The sequence below is a fragment of the Lonchura striata genome, chromosome 3, assembly GCF_046129695.1.
Source record: "Lonchura striata isolate bLonStr1 chromosome 3, bLonStr1.mat, whole genome shotgun sequence".
Taxonomy (NCBI): Eukaryota; Metazoa; Chordata; class Aves; order Passeriformes; family Estrildidae; genus Lonchura; species Lonchura striata.
This window is the reverse complement of record NC_134605.1, coordinates 5,424,185-5,440,396: the sequence shown is the minus strand read 5'-3', so window position 1 is coordinate 5,440,396 and position 16,212 is coordinate 5,424,185. Positions and strand designations below refer to the sequence as shown.

General features: G+C 40.4%; 1 protein-coding gene across 6 annotated transcripts in view; it reads right to left on the bottom strand.

Moving 5' to 3' along the window:
• Positions 1-16,212, bottom strand: part of DAAM2 (dishevelled associated activator of morphogenesis 2) — a 202,906-nt gene that overhangs the window by 11,202 nt on the left and 175,492 nt on the right. For all 6 annotated transcript variants that reach the window (XM_031504232.2, XM_031504231.2, XM_077781857.1 and 3 more), the window contains 7 exons: positions 14,959-15,043; positions 13,337-13,443; positions 12,559-12,647; positions 11,644-11,812; positions 9,742-9,849; positions 8,304-8,364; positions 4,559-4,690 (listed from right to left, as the gene is read on the bottom strand). In XM_031504232.2, the coding sequence (XP_031360092.2) occupies positions 4,559-4,690; positions 8,304-8,364; positions 9,742-9,849; positions 11,644-11,812; positions 12,559-12,647; positions 13,337-13,443; positions 14,959-15,043 (751 nt within the window). The remainder of the gene's footprint in view (positions 1-4,558; positions 4,691-8,303; positions 8,365-9,741; positions 9,850-11,643; positions 11,813-12,558; positions 12,648-13,336; positions 13,444-14,958; positions 15,044-16,212) is intronic.

Sequence of the window (16,212 nt, the reverse complement as noted above, 5' to 3'; positions counted from 1 at the left end):
ATCCTCTTGCCAAAGCAAATCGTTTAGACAGTTGTTTATTTTAAAAAGCCATTTTAGCAAGGAGAGGGAAAGCAGGACAGCAGCACACACAAACTCTGCTATGCTTGCCAACGAAATGTTAAACAGTGGCAGAAGACCTCTGGAAGCGGCAGGAATGGGGCTCTATGAGGAGAAGGAAAAACAGCCATGATGAAAATTTCCTGCTGTCTGTGCTGTCTGCTGTTGTGGGAAGAGCCAATATGCAACTGAATTATACCATGTAGCCACGGAACATGAACTGTATTCCCCAGACAAGTACTCTTGAGTGTGCTCTTATGAAGACACCAATTCAGTACTGAGGCGGGTCAAATAAATGTCTTTTCTCTTTATGGGACAAATTCAGATCAGTTAATGGAAAGAGGCCTGCCAATTTCAGGCAGGGCTGGACCCAGCTCTTCTTGTGCCTAAATGCTCCTAAAGGATTCTCCCAGGAATTTAACAGTTACATCGAGTTACAGGTGCTTTAAACATTTCTCCTACGTAAGATGCCAGCCTGCACTGCAGCATCTGAAGTTCTAAGGTACTGTACAACAGCTGTGTGATTTATTTACTAAATGGCTGGTGATGTTTTATGTAGAATACCTCATCTTGACTTTCTCAGTCTCTGTCCTGATACATTCCTTATTCATTTCCCCCAAAACCAGTCCCCGCAACTGAAGTGCACAGCCTGTAACTAGCACTTGAACTATAGCATTTCTTTGTGCTTCATAGCATTCTGCCACTAATGACTATTTTCATAAATGGTTTTCATTCAGCAAGTTTTCACTGCCTTTCTGTTCTTCTAAACAGTTACTGTAGGTGCTGAGCTTATTAAATGTATGTGCAGATTCTGAACTCCTTTCTCCATCATGACAAACACCTTGCTTGAGAGGAACTGTCATCCTACCCACCCTGCCCAGGCAATAGTGTCCACAGTAGAGTAGAGTGTCCATAGAGAGGCTTAAGTTTGACATTTAGCACAGGAATGGCAATATCTGACCAAGTAGACTTTGTACTCCTAACAAGATCCAAAGTGTCTTAAAAACAGGTTTGTTATAAACCAAGCACAAAGCAGAACAGTTCTGAGGAAGTCTAGTGTTCTACGTTCATACCTGTCAATATTTAAGTACATAGTAAAGATTCATATAGGACATGTTTCTACTTTTTCTAGAAGAAAAATAAAATTCATACCATAGGAGGTTACTCTTCCTCTACTTGGGTATTTTCATTGCTTTCCCAAAGGAAACAGAGAAAAAAATTTCATGAATAAAATTCAACCTCTTCTTTCTTATCTTAAAAAAAAAAAATCAATTTTTCATCTGTTCAAACACATAAAAACTGGTGAAGTATTTCAGGGCAGAGTTTCACTTTCTCCTGCCCCCACCTTCCAGTTTATGGGAAATGGCAGAAAACATTATCCCTTGATCTAATCTATATACTCCCTTATAAAGTGGTATTGAAAGTGAGAAAAACACAAAAAGAACAAGAACCAGCTGTGCTAGAAAGCCTGTTTAGAGAGTTGGTCTAAGTTTTCAATCAGTTTTTAACCAAGCCATCTGTTTACTGCATGAAGATAAGTACAGTTACAAGGCTTCCTCTGCAAACATGGATGCCTGCATCTGACAACTTGGCCCTTTAAATTTAAAGTATCTCTTCCTCCCTGTGGCCACTCACTTTGAATGGTTCTGTTTAAGCAAAATGGCCAAAAAGGAACTGCTTGGGATTGTGAAAAATATTGTCTGCTGAGAAGGTCAGCACCACATCTTGGTAGTGGATTGATTCCATCACTAAATAAATTACTTCTGCTAATATTGAAAAGGTTTAAAAAAATATAAAAACTTCCCCACTTTGAAAAGATAAGTTATATTATTTTAAATCCCAGCTGAGGAAACATGGCTCTGATTAACTCATGGTAATCAATTAGCCACATCTATATTTAGGATATCCAACTCCAGCTGTTAAAACTTCATTATTATTAATAAATCTGTGAGTCAGACCAGTTTTTCCTAGGCTCATTCAGATATTATTCAAAGTCCTCCCTGACATGCTACCTTTTTTCCTCAATTTTCTTTGCTTTGAGAAATCAAAAAAAGAACAGGATAATCAAATGTCTTCGCCCTTCTCTTCCTTTAACTGGCTAGTTCAATTATGTTTCCATGGTAAGAAAAGAGCTTGTGATTAAACAAGCACAGAGAGCCCATTGAGGTTGGAAGATGTTATAAGCTTTGCAAAGCACATCTGGTTTGTTGAAAATTTCCAGCTTTTTCTTTTTTTTTTCCTTTTTTAAGAAAGAAAAGAGGAAAAAGAGGAAGAAGAGAGGGCCAAAATAATATGAAGCAAACATGAGAAATAGCTCAACACTAGTAAGGACAGACAGTTCCCTTACTGGAGTCCAAAAGCAGCTTTTTGCCAGTGGAAGAACCAAAGCCATAGGTTGAGCAAAAGTTGGAATGGTGTGTGCTCAAACATAGCAAGGGTGTGTGAGGAGAAGGTAGAGTAACGTTTCCTAAGCATGTTATAGTCATTAAAATAAAACATCTCTTTATGTTGAGTGCTTTATGTTGGCTATGTCTAAAAAAGCATGCAACAACTTCCAGACATGCTGGTCTGTCTGCAGGGAGTTTCTCTGGTTATTTTTAAAGCAAAAGAATGGCATTTTTCCTGAAAGTGTCTGATCAAGGAAACTTGTATTGCTGTGCTGGACATGTACCACTTGCTGATTTTTAACCCCCAACTGAACTTATAAGGAATCTGCATTGGGTTTTTGTCCTGGTGTGCCAAAAAGAAAGGAGCACCACCATCTTTAACACCAAACCAAAAGTGTGCAGTCTAAGCCATGGGCAGAGTGCATATCTTTCCAGAAATGTGTGCCTAACTATAATGAAGTTGAAAAATTTACTCAGTCATAATACAAAAGCCCCCAGATCATAAAAACCAAATTTTTCTCAGTAAATTTAGAGGGGTCACAGAATGTAAAGTTTTTGTTTTTGTGTGTGTTTAGAAAGCCAGTATGGTGTGAACATTATTATTCTGGAAGTAGTTTGAATTTTCTCAAGCAACATGACAACAATGAAGAATGGAAGTGTTCAGGGTCAGGCTGGAAGGGGCTCTGAGCAGCCCAGTCTAGTGGGAGGTGGTGTCCCTGCCCATGGCTAGGGGGAGAAGGTTAAAACGAAATTATTTTTAAGGTCCCTTCCAATTCAACCCATTGTATGATACTATGAAAAAAAAAAAAAAAAAATTATTCTCCCCAGAATGTTTATTTTTACAGCCTTAGTGGTGTTAGACTGCCTAACTTTGCCCTCTGAATATTGCAATAGCTACTGCCCCACTGGTGTTTGCCAGGGCAGCCCTCACTGACAGCTGGTGGCTCCTGTGTTTGCAAGTCACTATTACCAAGTTTATCTCCACAGTAAAAAAATGGTTTTGAATCAAAAAATAACACTTCTGCAGAGGAACTGGACAAATGAGGAGTCTTACTGTCAAGATCCTCAGCCTATATTTTCAAAATCTAAGGCCTACTGATCCGACAGCACAGCTTTCATTAGGAATGCAATAGGACTGACACCAGAGTGGAAACAATTCAATCCAAAAGAAATAACCCATTTGCTTCATATAGCCAAGCACTTTTAACATGCCAGCCAACAAGGGCAGATTTGCCATTACATATAATTTACTTTAAAATGTACTCTTCTCTAAACATTTTCATATGCTTATGACCTTTTCATATAAATTCTTCCTCATTCAGCTGAGAGACAAAGGGATTAGTGCCAGACTCCAGCCATCAGCAAAGAACAAGGACCTCCTCTAGGTGTACCAGTCTGGTAATGGAGGTGCAGACAGTGAAAGGACAAAATGATTGCAGCACCTGAACAATAAATATGCACATGGTTCTGGGTGTGTAAGAAGAACCCAAGAACTTCAGACAAACCACAATATGTTTCATATTTCTGTTTTTATATTGAAATACACCCAGTAAGAGAGAAGTGGAAAAGATAAGCATAGCTGGTGTAGCACTGTACCAGCCACTGAGAAGAAAATTAACTCTATCCCAGCTGAAACCAGGACACCAAACTACCAGGTACAGTTTTTAAGGAAAGAGACAAAGCACAGATGTCCCCAGCTGAATGAGCAGAGTGGAATGCAACCAGAAAGAGAAAGTAAAAAGATGTGAAGTCACCATCACTAATAAAGAACCCCTTTTTCTGCAATTCCTTAAAAGGCATTTCCTTCCACACCATGGCAAGGTGTGGTATCCTGTTATGCACACTGCCATTGCAATTCTGTGCCACACAAGAATACTTTGAAGGAAGATTAGAAAGAAGTGGGTAAGAGTGTGATCCTTCTTTTAAGCCTAAAATATGTTCTAAATGGATACAAATCACATTAGGAAAAAAAAAAAACAAACTTCAGCCTAATCAATTTTCAGTGTCTATTACGTTTTCATGGCAGTCCCAGCACCTTAAATCACTGTTTCCATTTTAATTCAGGCTTTTGACCGAGCTGATGAAACTTCAGTCACTTCAAGAGGAATTCTTACCTTGTCTCTAGCCTCGTTGAGAAGGTCTTCTAACTCTGAGAAGCTGAAACTGGCCACAGTGATGAAATCACTCATCACAGGAACAAACCTGTCCCCTGATTCTCGCATGCGTCTCTTCTGATAATCCAGTTCCTAAAAGAGAAGTGAGAGACAGAGACAGGCAAGTGTCAAAGAATCCTCAGTGATGAGGAAGGAAGCAGGAAAGTCCATCTGCTCTGCTCCCACATTCATCCAGAGCTCTAGTTTAGACACCACTTTCTCACTTAGTCAGAAGTTTCTAGGCAAGAAAGGGGAGGTCAAGGCAGGATGAAGGAAGGTCCTGGTTACAGCTTCACTTATCCTCAAGCAACAACCACTCCTAAGAATGCCATCAACATGCTAAGTTTCTAAAGCAACTTTATAATTTAAACATCAACTACATTAAGTGCTGCATTTTTTTCCCTATACAAAATGACAAATGATAAAAAGCTTTGTTTAGCAAGCGACTTTAGGATTTTTAATAGTGACTTTTGCCCCATCGTCTCTTCCCATGGTCAATCAAAATGCTGCATACTTGGGAAAATGTGCTGTAGATCTCTTTATTTCTCTGAACAGCACCAGGTAAACAGCAAAAAGGCATCAAAATTGGTTCTCCCACTGAAGGACAAGTAGCTAGATGCCAGGTGCAACATTTGTTAGCACCTTGCTAAGCATTAGCCTGGACATTATAAAAGTGACAGAGTAATAAACTGGGGCTATTGTGCTAAGAAGAGTTATGGTAAAAATAAACAGACTACATAATACCATAGGAAACAATGATCTATTTGTCTGCTACCTACAAAAAGAAAAAAATTTGATTGCAAGATCCTTTCTTTCTGGCTCAAGTGTTTTAGTTTTAAGCCAAGATTACCCATAACTATCTCTTCCCTTACTTTAATTATCATGCTTGAAACATGGGGAGAGCTACAGAGCTCCTGAAACTGAGTAATTTATAGTGAGACTGGATGTCTCCCATGCCTGTGCTTGGCTTGTTTGCTGTTGACAGTCTCATGGGGATAATGAAATTGCAATCTGGGCCTCATCTTTATTCTCAGCTGAGTAATCAGTGGGAATGATAAAGCCTGACTTTCTCTGTAGGGAAAGCAGCATGAAGCAGCAGGTCAAGTTACGATCTGACCCTCTGTTCCCTTTGGAAAAAAATACTTTTGTGCTGGCTGCAAGTCTAGCTCCATGCATGTTGGGTGCTCTCCCTTACTGCTCGTCAAAACAGTAGTTCAGAGAGCCAAATGGGCAGGTTTACAAGCACCTATGGGGAGGTTTGTAAGCATCTATGCTGGGAAACATCTTGGGATTTGCTCCACACGCTGCTGCTGAATGCCAAGAATTACTTTGTCCATCAACAACCTAAAATGTGACAAGATATATCTTTTGATCTGGTGTGAATTGGAAAGAGAATGTAACCACCACAGGGAAAGACCACAAAGGAGAAAAGGGGCAGGAAAGGCAATGAGGAGGTGGCCAGAGAAAGCCTACAATAAAGAAGTGCTACTTCCCCTGCTTTGCATTACATCCTCTTCCCCACTGGTTTTCCTAACACATCACAAGGGACAGTCCTGGAAGCACTGTTCAGTACATCACTTTGTAGTGAATTTTGTCTATGTTACATTCACTTTGAAATTAACCTTACAAATACAAGAAATGTCACTTCTAAAGCTTCTAAGAATTATGCCTGTTTTTTTCAGCCACTCTTCCATTCCAATTTTGAAGCTTGCTTTAGCTGAAAGTTGCTCCATTCTCTCCTTCCCCCTTTCTCTGGCAAGTGTGTATAACAATTCTGTCATCTTACTCTCTATTGAAAGCTATGGCATTTGTGACTGTTACTCATGAGCAGCATTTTTCAAAGTCAAATCAAGATCAGGTGGTCTGCTCTTCAATTTCAAAAATTCAGTTATTCCCTTCAGAATAATTATCTCAAAATGCAAGAAAACTTTAAACCCACACAAGCAACCAGTATGACTATGTAATCAGCCAGAGAGCAACACCACAGAACAATAAATTCCTCTGAATCTTCTAGAAATGGTCTCTACTAATCCTAGTAGCACAACAGAGGCTGGAACTGGCTCTGGTGGGCTGGGCTGCTGGTTCTCTAGAGGGATGAAATGATTCAGCCATGGTAGTAATTTCCCAAGTGGTGGTTATGATCTTCTTGCTGTGTGAGAGAAGGGTTCTGCTGACAAAGTTCCCTTCCATTACTTATCTGTCCTTCTGGAAGCAGCCTACAAAGGCAACAGCTGCATGAATGACTTGAAAATGAATGCATCTTATTTTTACATAGAAGTGAGCTGCAAATCCAGGAAGCCAAATGGTTCATAGTACCTTTAAGAACATCTGACTGTGAAACTATTTTTAGCTTTCTATTCTTAAGGGGCCTTGAAGAAACACCAGTGACTGAAGCCAAAGCTGTGGTGAGAACACACTGGAATAGAATCAAGAATCACACCTTCCCCTCCTCCCCCTTCCACCTGACAGTGATCTTCTATTGTTACTATAGTGCTGCTTTTTACATGCCAGAAAACCACGAACTGAGCAAGCAGACTGGGAGGTGCTGGCAGCCTCAGAAGAAAAATACCATGGCAGGAAGAAGCCTGAGGCAGGAAGATGGTGATTCAATGGGAAGGAGAGGTTGCCCATGGAACCCGTGGACAGAAAAGAGAAGAAAAGTCAGCTGCCAAGGCAAAAGGACAAATAACCTGATTAAAGAAAGCAAAACAAGATTTAGCTACTCACATTTCAAAGGTGGGGGGGAATTGTCTGTCCCAGCCAAAAACTGGGCCTCTCTTCATGTCATGAACTCCATGTCAGCCTTCCCTTTACAGGTGCTTTTAATTCCCAAACACTGTACTCCATGTATGGAGCAGTATTTCTTCTCATTGCTGCATTCTCCCTTACCCCAACAATCCAGAAATAGGGTTGGGAAAGTTTTGTTTTTTTGTTGTTTTTTTTTTTTTTTTTCCATAGGAGGATCAATGGTTAATTACACAATGAACTGCTGGCAACAGCCAGACAGCCTGGGGGCTGCTGAAGGGACAAAGATACTTTCCTCTACCCCAGAGGCAAAAGCAAATTCAGGTCATGTGAAAGAAAAATGAACTCATCACTGTCGTGTCTCATGGTGAATGAGGACTGGAGGGTCCTCTGTTAGTTCCTTGTAAATAGGTAATCCTTGCATAGAAATCACCCAATGCATTTTCCAAACTCTAGCTTTCATTAGTAGCAGAAGAAATGCTACCATTGTTGTTTTGCTTGCCAGCTCAACTGCTTCATCTTTAACTAGTTTCTATTCTTCCCTTTGCCTTCCCAAGGAGTGCTTAGGATAGAGGATAGGGTTGCATATAACAGAGCTCTACCTGCTTACTACTACTCCAAGAGCCATGTGAAACACTTGCTCAGCAGCCATCCATCCCTCAGTAAGAAAGAGAATGAATTTTATTTCTTCCTTCAGTCCATGCCATTTTTCAAACTGTCCTTTTACTTTCCAGGTTGAGATCAAACAAGCTTTTCATTAGCCTTAACTCTGCTAAGATCATCAGCAGGAGCTCCACATGAGAAGCTTTTATTTGTTTTTTCTTGGTTAATGCATTCTGGAATGGAATGGAAAGGAATGAAAAAAGAAAAGCCCACTTTATCTTATCATAAAATATATAGTGCCCCTGATTCTGAGAGAGATATTGTAAGCGTGGCACTTTGGAAGCCTTCAGATACTTACAGTTTCAACAGCTTTCAATCCAGTCTTTATGTTGTTGACTTCCTTCTCCAGCTCTACTAGGCTGCACGGGAGACAGAGGCAGAGCAGATGAAACAAAAAGAGCAGTGTTACACAGGGGTACAGGAGCTGTGCAGCAGCACAGACCGCTGGCCCATCACGTCTGGGATGAGGCCCCTGGCACCAGCCACGCCGGACGACTCGGAACCAGGGGAAGGGGATCTGTTGATGCTCTGTGCTACTTTCTGTATGCAAGATGAGCCAACCCTGCTTGCCTGGCTCACACTGAAGACTGGGATTTTTGGGGGATTTTTTTTTCCCTCAGAACATCTGCCCTGCAAGCTGTTCCTCACCCTTCAGTCAGGAGTGTACACCCCACGGCCAGCTCGCAGTGCTATCAGCTGACACACAGCAAGGAGCACACACATCACTGGACTCTCAGATTATCTCTCATATGATTCTTACACCACATAACTACTAATTCCCATTAGCACTACATTTACGTGTGATTTTTTTTTCTCCCTCACAGTTCAAACATTGTTTTTTCCATCTGCACTTCTACCATATGGTAGTCTGGGCCAGCTTACACTGTAACTGAGCATAGAAATGTACTGTTAATGTTCATACATGCTTCCCTGTTACACTGAATGTCTGCTCATCATATATAAATGTGAGTTTCTTTTTTTTTCTAGGACTTGTGAGCAAAATAAATCTTTAATTCCCAGATAACTTCAGAGTACCTATTTGTGAGTCAGCAGGCCTCCCCTCCAAATATCTGGAGTAGTAGATTACATCTCAAAAACACTCCTAAAGCTTTAATAAATGCCTTTTAAGTGTGAAAATAAATTATTTTTTCATTTTTCTTTCATTAGTTGGACTAGTTCCCTACACAAAGAATCATTTTTGTGTAAATATGATGCATAATATTTTTTGAACAGTGCTTTGAAAAGAGAAAAAAACAGTTTGTATTTTGGGGGATGGCTTCTGTACTTCTGTATTAATTTTTCACAAACACTTCCAGAAGTGGACCATTGACTTTTTGCAGAAAGTATGATTCTTTCCATATTTCTGTGCAAGACTGGTATGTGCAAAAGTTTGAACAATCTTCTTGAAAAAGATTTACTGTAGCCTCTGTGCCTAATTGACCCTTAGAACAAACCTGCAATTACCCAGAAAAAATAGTACCCTTAGATGGACAACCATAAAATATGGTGAGTGACTCACAAACAACAGCCAGCCTAGTTAGAATGTCTGATTCAGAAATAAAGTAAATGCAGGAACATCTAAGTAAAGCTATCAATTCAGTTATCTACAACAAAGGCATTACAACTGTAAGGCTGGCCATGGGTTTAGAAGGCAGAAGTGAAAAAGAATTATGATAACTAAGTTAACAAAAATTGCTGGGAACTCCAGCTCTGAGAAGTAATAGCACTGGACTTACTTGACTTTTGCTGCTTCTGGAAGATGCTGCAACTCAGATTGGATATCTAGGATATCTGGATAATTCTTTTCAAAGATCATAATAAGGTAGTGCAAGAGCGTAATGTTCCTAAAGAAAACAAAATAAAAACAAAAGGTAGAAATGAGAAGGAAGATGGTCACGAGAAGGAAAAGATGGTGAAAGGATTGTGACAAACCAGTGGAAAATATTTGGGTAGGAAATGTACTTGTTTGAACAAAATAAACAATGTATCAGCAGTTAGCAGCTGTGCTACTGAAAGAAAAGTGCAAACGATTGAAATGGATTAGTCCTTTATGAACCATCCTTCCTAAAACCTCAAGCACTATAATGTATCCTAATTCATTCTGAGAACACCAGCATGCTTCCATCCATGTGTGTAGATGGTGAAACAGAACAGAAAATTGCATAACACAGTATAATATTTGTCACCAGATACTTACAGAGAATAAACAACTAATAGTACTAAAGGGACATTAACTTTTAAGGGAGAAGCAAGCTGTCCTCAGAGGCAATGTGGGGAAAAAAACCCAGAGCTGACTAAGAAGAGAAAATTTTTTGAATATTGGAAAAGCTGCAAAGAAAACTACTGCAGTAATGAAACAGCTGAGCTTAGGTGCAGTGGTCAAGCTCACTAAACCAATGGCAGCCCAAATAGGAGCAGAGAGAGCTGAGATGTACAAAGGATGCAGGAGAGGGTTTAAGGAAATTTGTAAAGTAAACAAGGAATTCTGCATGTAAAGAGAGCAGACAGCCATAACAGCTACTTTAGGTAGGTGTTATGTGGTTAAACAACAGGGAAGATAGCAGATGGCTGCTGCTTCACTCAGACTGGAGCCTGGGAGCTGGGAACTGGTGAGGGAACAGAATCTGCATAGGACATTTAATATATGGAAAAATTAAGCCAAGCTACATTAAGGCAAAAATGAGTTCAACATTAGCTATACAACTGTTAGCCTTGTAATACAGAAAAGGACATTTTGGTAGTCAGAACAGTACTCTGTTAGTTCAAACTCTACTAGGTAGGGATGAATTTCTTATGACATTTTACTGGCATCATTCATTCTGTCATAGCCTGAAGTAATTTAACCACAGCTATGGTCTCAGCAGGTTTTAAAATTCACGGAAGGTGCAAGTTACTAAGAACCTGCAAGGTTCTTATTCCAGGGAGCGTCCTTTCTCCAAGGAAAACCTTAGTGCTGCTGGAGTCCAAAAGTCATATTCTCTGCCCAGTCTCAGCTGGATTCATTTCCAGAACCAGTATGGGGATATGGGGCAAAACATAGAGTGACTATAAAGACCTGAAGTCTGTGTCAATGAACAATAAGCTCCACATTCCCAAACCAGCTGTTTTCCTTATCTGCCCTAGATACAACCAGGATCAGTCTCTCTGAGTTATGCCTTGTGGTTTCATTAGTGGTATACATAGAGAAAACGTTCGTGACAGTCCTGCACCAGAAACATACACCATGTTTCACAGGAGACATAAAATTGTGCTCAGATTTTTTTTTTTTGTTTGTTTTTTTGCAAAACCATGGCCATAAAACTTTGGTAGAAAGAGAAAATTCCATAGAAATCCTCCCCCTCCCCAGACTTATTTCAGTTTTTGTGAAATGCATTTTGTCATCTATGCATAAGGTTGCAGAAATGCAATCCAACATCATATGTACATTATCCAGAGAAACAGCAGAATTTGGTTGCTGTCTTAACAACTGGTCTTAAATGCTGTAGAATCTTTAAGAGTGAAAAGCACTACTTAAATGTCAAATAAGACATGATTTTCAATTGTCTACAGAGCAAAAACCAAACAAAAACCCATTTTCAGTACTATGCTAAGAGATGCAGCAGCACAGTAACTGATGTATTTATGGTCTTTTACCCCACCTGTCTATGCTGGATTTGGTGTCCGCAATTTTGTTCAGGCTGGAGACTTTGAAGCCATAAGCACTTCCCCTTTGGCCCTTGTTCATGTAATTCCCAAAGGCAAGAACTACCTCCAAGAGCTGCCTCAAACGCTTGCTTCGGATGAGTTCTTTGGATGCCAGAAGAATGGCTTAAAGAGAGCAAAAAAAAAAGAACAAGTTATTGCACAGTGGCTGTTTTTAACATGCTTGGGCCATAATTTGAAACACCCTGAATGGCATTTGCACAACTGCTGCAACACTGCGTGTGTACTGTCTTTCCTGCACCCCCAGAATGGGGACAACTGGAAGGAAAATGCACTACATTGAACTTGTAGGAAGCTCCTCTGAACATAGGACCAAGGCTGTTCTCCTGTTACCTCACACTCTAAAAGCACAGCCAGTGAGAACAGAGGGAAGGCTAGAGCTCTTCTGAAAATGTAGAGTAGAATACACTCCTTCTCTGCAATAACCATGGATGTGGTACAGAAACCACAGACCGCCCCTGCTTCTAAATTACACATTCCCAGAGCATCAGTGCCCTGAAATATCCATTCATGTGCCATTTAAAGAGGGAAGGTGCAAGGATTTGAGGGTGAGAAGGAAAGGCTGACCTGCGTAGAAAGGCCATGAAAGTTTTTGGCAGCACAGCAAGACAGCACGCTGTCACATTTGTCAGGTCACATTTAGAGTGTAGCAATCATGGAACAGACTTTATTACATCAATGGGTGAAAGAAGAGTGTCAGACAGAACTAATTTCTTAGGATATGACATGCCTTGGGCTTGATGGCTCTACAAATATAGCATGCGTGTAAGAGCACCTCCTTTGAAGACCAGCCTCTTTTGACCTTCCCCACCCCTCTGCCCAACTCTTAGCAAAAGTTTTATTAACCATACCTTCCACTTTTGGTTTTGCTTCTGCCAGCCTCTCTGGAAACTTCTTCTTAAAGAATAATGCTTGCAGCCGCTGCTGGTAGTGGTCAATCCTGCATGAAGGGCAGAGGAGAGCCAACATTGAGAAGGAACTCTTGAAGCCCAGGGTCAGTATGCTCCCCACATAATCTCATGGTTGGATATTCAGTACCATGAAGCCAAGGCATGGGATTATGGACATAATGCAAACATATCAACCTTGTTGTGAAAATGGTAGACCTCAAGTTGTGTTTTGGTCTCAACTGAAAAGGAGCTAGAAGAATTCCCAATATATTCAAAATATGAGTCATGGGAGATGCCAGCTGCACCTCCATTAGCAGAACAAAATGTTAATCGCCATCAGGTGTGTAGCAAAGCTGCAACAAGAAAGAGGGTCAGAGGATGAGGAGATGAGATAGCTAAACATAACAAGGGATCTATATTAAATCCTGACCCTTGGCTATACTACACCTGACACTTTTATCTGCATTCCTCTTTGTGCAGAAATTTAGGCAGAGGAAGCAGATTTCTGCTTGTTGTCAGGGCACAAGCCCTTATGCACAGAGAGCGCTTCTTGTCAATAAAGTTTGTATCGTGAACGGAAATATTTGTAACGTTCACAGGCTTCTGGCAAACACAGGGTATAATGCTGGCCCACGGTCTTGCACATTCCCTCGCAGTGCCAGATGATCCATTTTCAGCAACAATTACAGCTGCTTCCAAGCAGTCCTGCATGCACTCTCCCATAATGTACCAAACAGACCTGCTCATTTCGAAGAGGAAACGATCTGCCCGGGCCATGCGCTCGATTTCGTGTTTGTGCTCCTCCAACAGGTCCGTATCACTCTTTTCAGGAACAAACTTCAGTAGCTAGAGTGAGAGACACAAACCAAACACTGAGATGTGAGATCCAAGGAAAATGAGAAGGGGACAGAGGAGCACAAACAAACCCTGGTGGAGAGAGAGCCCTCAGATTTCTCTGCTACCACTGGGAAGCATTACATTGCCTCAGCCGTGTGACCATAACTTCAAAAAAGTGCAGCTGTGTCTACAAAACTGACCTCTTCTAAACCTTTGCTTGCTGTTCTGTCTTTATCCTTCACTGACCCCATTAAGATTAATTTTTAATTCTATGGGGAATTTCCCATTTCAAAATCCTAAAGGCCAAGTGCTACTGCAACTTACCCAAGGGGAAGTACAGAGAGAACTTGATTCCCACAGCACTACTTGGGAGTTTGGATTGGTGCAAATAAGAGCAGGATGTGTCCTAAACAAAGTGAAGTACCCATCATACCCAGAGTACACACAAAGCCTCATCTATCTCTCTCGGGTATGCCCTACGCTGCTGAAACAATAAACAATAACCAAACAACTGGATATGTGTCTGACACTGGCTCATATTCATATGCTGACCTTAAAAGCTCATACTTGGACAGCTTTTTGACAGAACTGGTGGTAGCTGTGCTTTAGTATGGTTATAAATACTGCCCTGCACACAGCCTCAGCTCACACCCAAAAAATCTGCTCACAAGGCATATGAAGCACTCTGCTTTTTACCCCTTGCTTTACTCTATTGCACTCTGCAAGTATGTGATATTTGAAGGTGTGGAGCATCAGAAGCTTGCAGTGACTTCTGGAGCAGCTGTGGTCATTCAGATAATATGACAAGTAGGCTATAAATTTCCAAAATGGAAAAGCATTTTGTGCATGATTAAACACTGTGACTACCCAGAAAGAAGGAATCACATTTATTAGACAGTTCATAATTATAATGTTTTGCACACTTCTAAAGAAGTTTATCACATGTCTCTTGGTAAAAGCATCATCTGTCACCTTCCATAAAGGAAAATTGGGCAATGGTGGTGTAATTGTGGGGTTTTTTCCTCACAAGTTATACAGTCAACCAGGTCCTGGGGATGGAAGTCCCTGGCTCCACTTCTAATGTTCCTGTGAGATCCCTTCTAGTCCTGGCTCTAACCATTGTTTTATGTGGTCTAGTTCCTGGCCACTTCCCAATAGAAAATGCAAGTAAAGAAGGGAGATGAATAAAAAGAAAAAAGAAAATGAAAACAACAGCAACAATAAATAATCAGCAGGAAAAAGCAGAGATGGGAAAAGATATGGAAAAGAGAGGACATAAAAATAAACCTCATACCACCTGTAATCATGCAAAATTTGCACCAAGAAGAGACAGTTACATGACAGAGGTATACCAAACAACACTGGGAAAAATACTTTTCTCAAACTCTCATGTGCAGCTCCACTGACAGGACAGGGCCAAGTTCTCACCTGCAGAAAAACCAGCAGTACCAGTACAGACATCTACTTAAGAAAAGGCAGTGAAGGTTCTAAAAATAAGTTGTATCTGACTTTAATCTTTCTCACCTGCTCAAGCATATCTTTCGCTAGGTCTTCTTGTTCATCCATCTTCAAGATTGCTTGTCTGATTTCTTCATTAGACAGCTTCAACCTTTCAAAAGTATCAACATTGAGCCATTAGTGCAAAGCTTAAGTGACTGACAATTCAGAAAGTAGGAAGCCTGAAATGCTGCAAACAGGCATGAAGCAACCACAGTAAGCTCTGCTGTGAAGTTGCTATTCTAGAATATTCAGTAGGAAGAATCAATCAGCTCTAAAGACAAGGGTTTTATGGATAATATATTTTTATCCTCTTCAGTTCATTAAACACACATCAAAAATTAGATGGTGATTAATAACAATCAAGTCCTCCTAGATAAAAAGTACTTCCAAGTTCCCTCATACCGGATACCTCCCTCATTAAGTTCTTTTGCTATAGTAAAACCCTTCATGCCCATGTGACTTCTGACTGCGAGCTCATGCAACACCCTGACTGGTGAATATTAAAGCATCTCCCAGAGTAACAAATAATGGGACTGAAAACTTCCTTACTGAGAAAGGACTTTCTTGCAAGCAAACTGCTTGTGCCAGGTAAACTCACTCTGTCAGCAACGACAGATGACAAGGGAACAGACAACATCTGTGAATCTATGTTTCATATTGTGAAACAAGCTCTGAAAACAAGAGCTTTTTAATGTTATCTGAGGTACTGAGATTACACTCTCCTTACCACCTACTTCTGTCAATCTGTGTACAATGAGTAGGAGTCATCAGCTACAACTGAACACAGAATCAATAAAGAAAAGAAGCCTCAAGGTCTCCACTCAAAATCCAGGACAGATTAGGAGTGGTCAAAATTTGTCATTGCCAAGATGTTGCCTGATGGATACCTGAAATGAACTCGGTGGTTCTCAGATCAGATGTCAACAAAGAAATGAACCAACTCCAACCCATAATACTCAGTCATTTCAGGAAAGTAGGGAATATTGAAGTGAGCCATAAAGGAAAGCTATCCACAAGAAAGTCTCAGTTTTGAGATTGAAACAGAGTCTAAAAAGAAATACTTGAAGAGTGAAGTCTACAGTCTCCATGGACCTTCTACTATCATTATCATTAATTAACAGTAGAAACAGAAAATGCAAATATAAATAAGAGACAGGCTGATTCATGAAGCAAAATATTTTAGTCTTCAGTGCTAAGAAGTTCCATGTTGAAATTTCATATCGCCATTGGCATTTGGATAGAATCATATTTTTTGAAAAATATGGTAAAAGCAAAAGA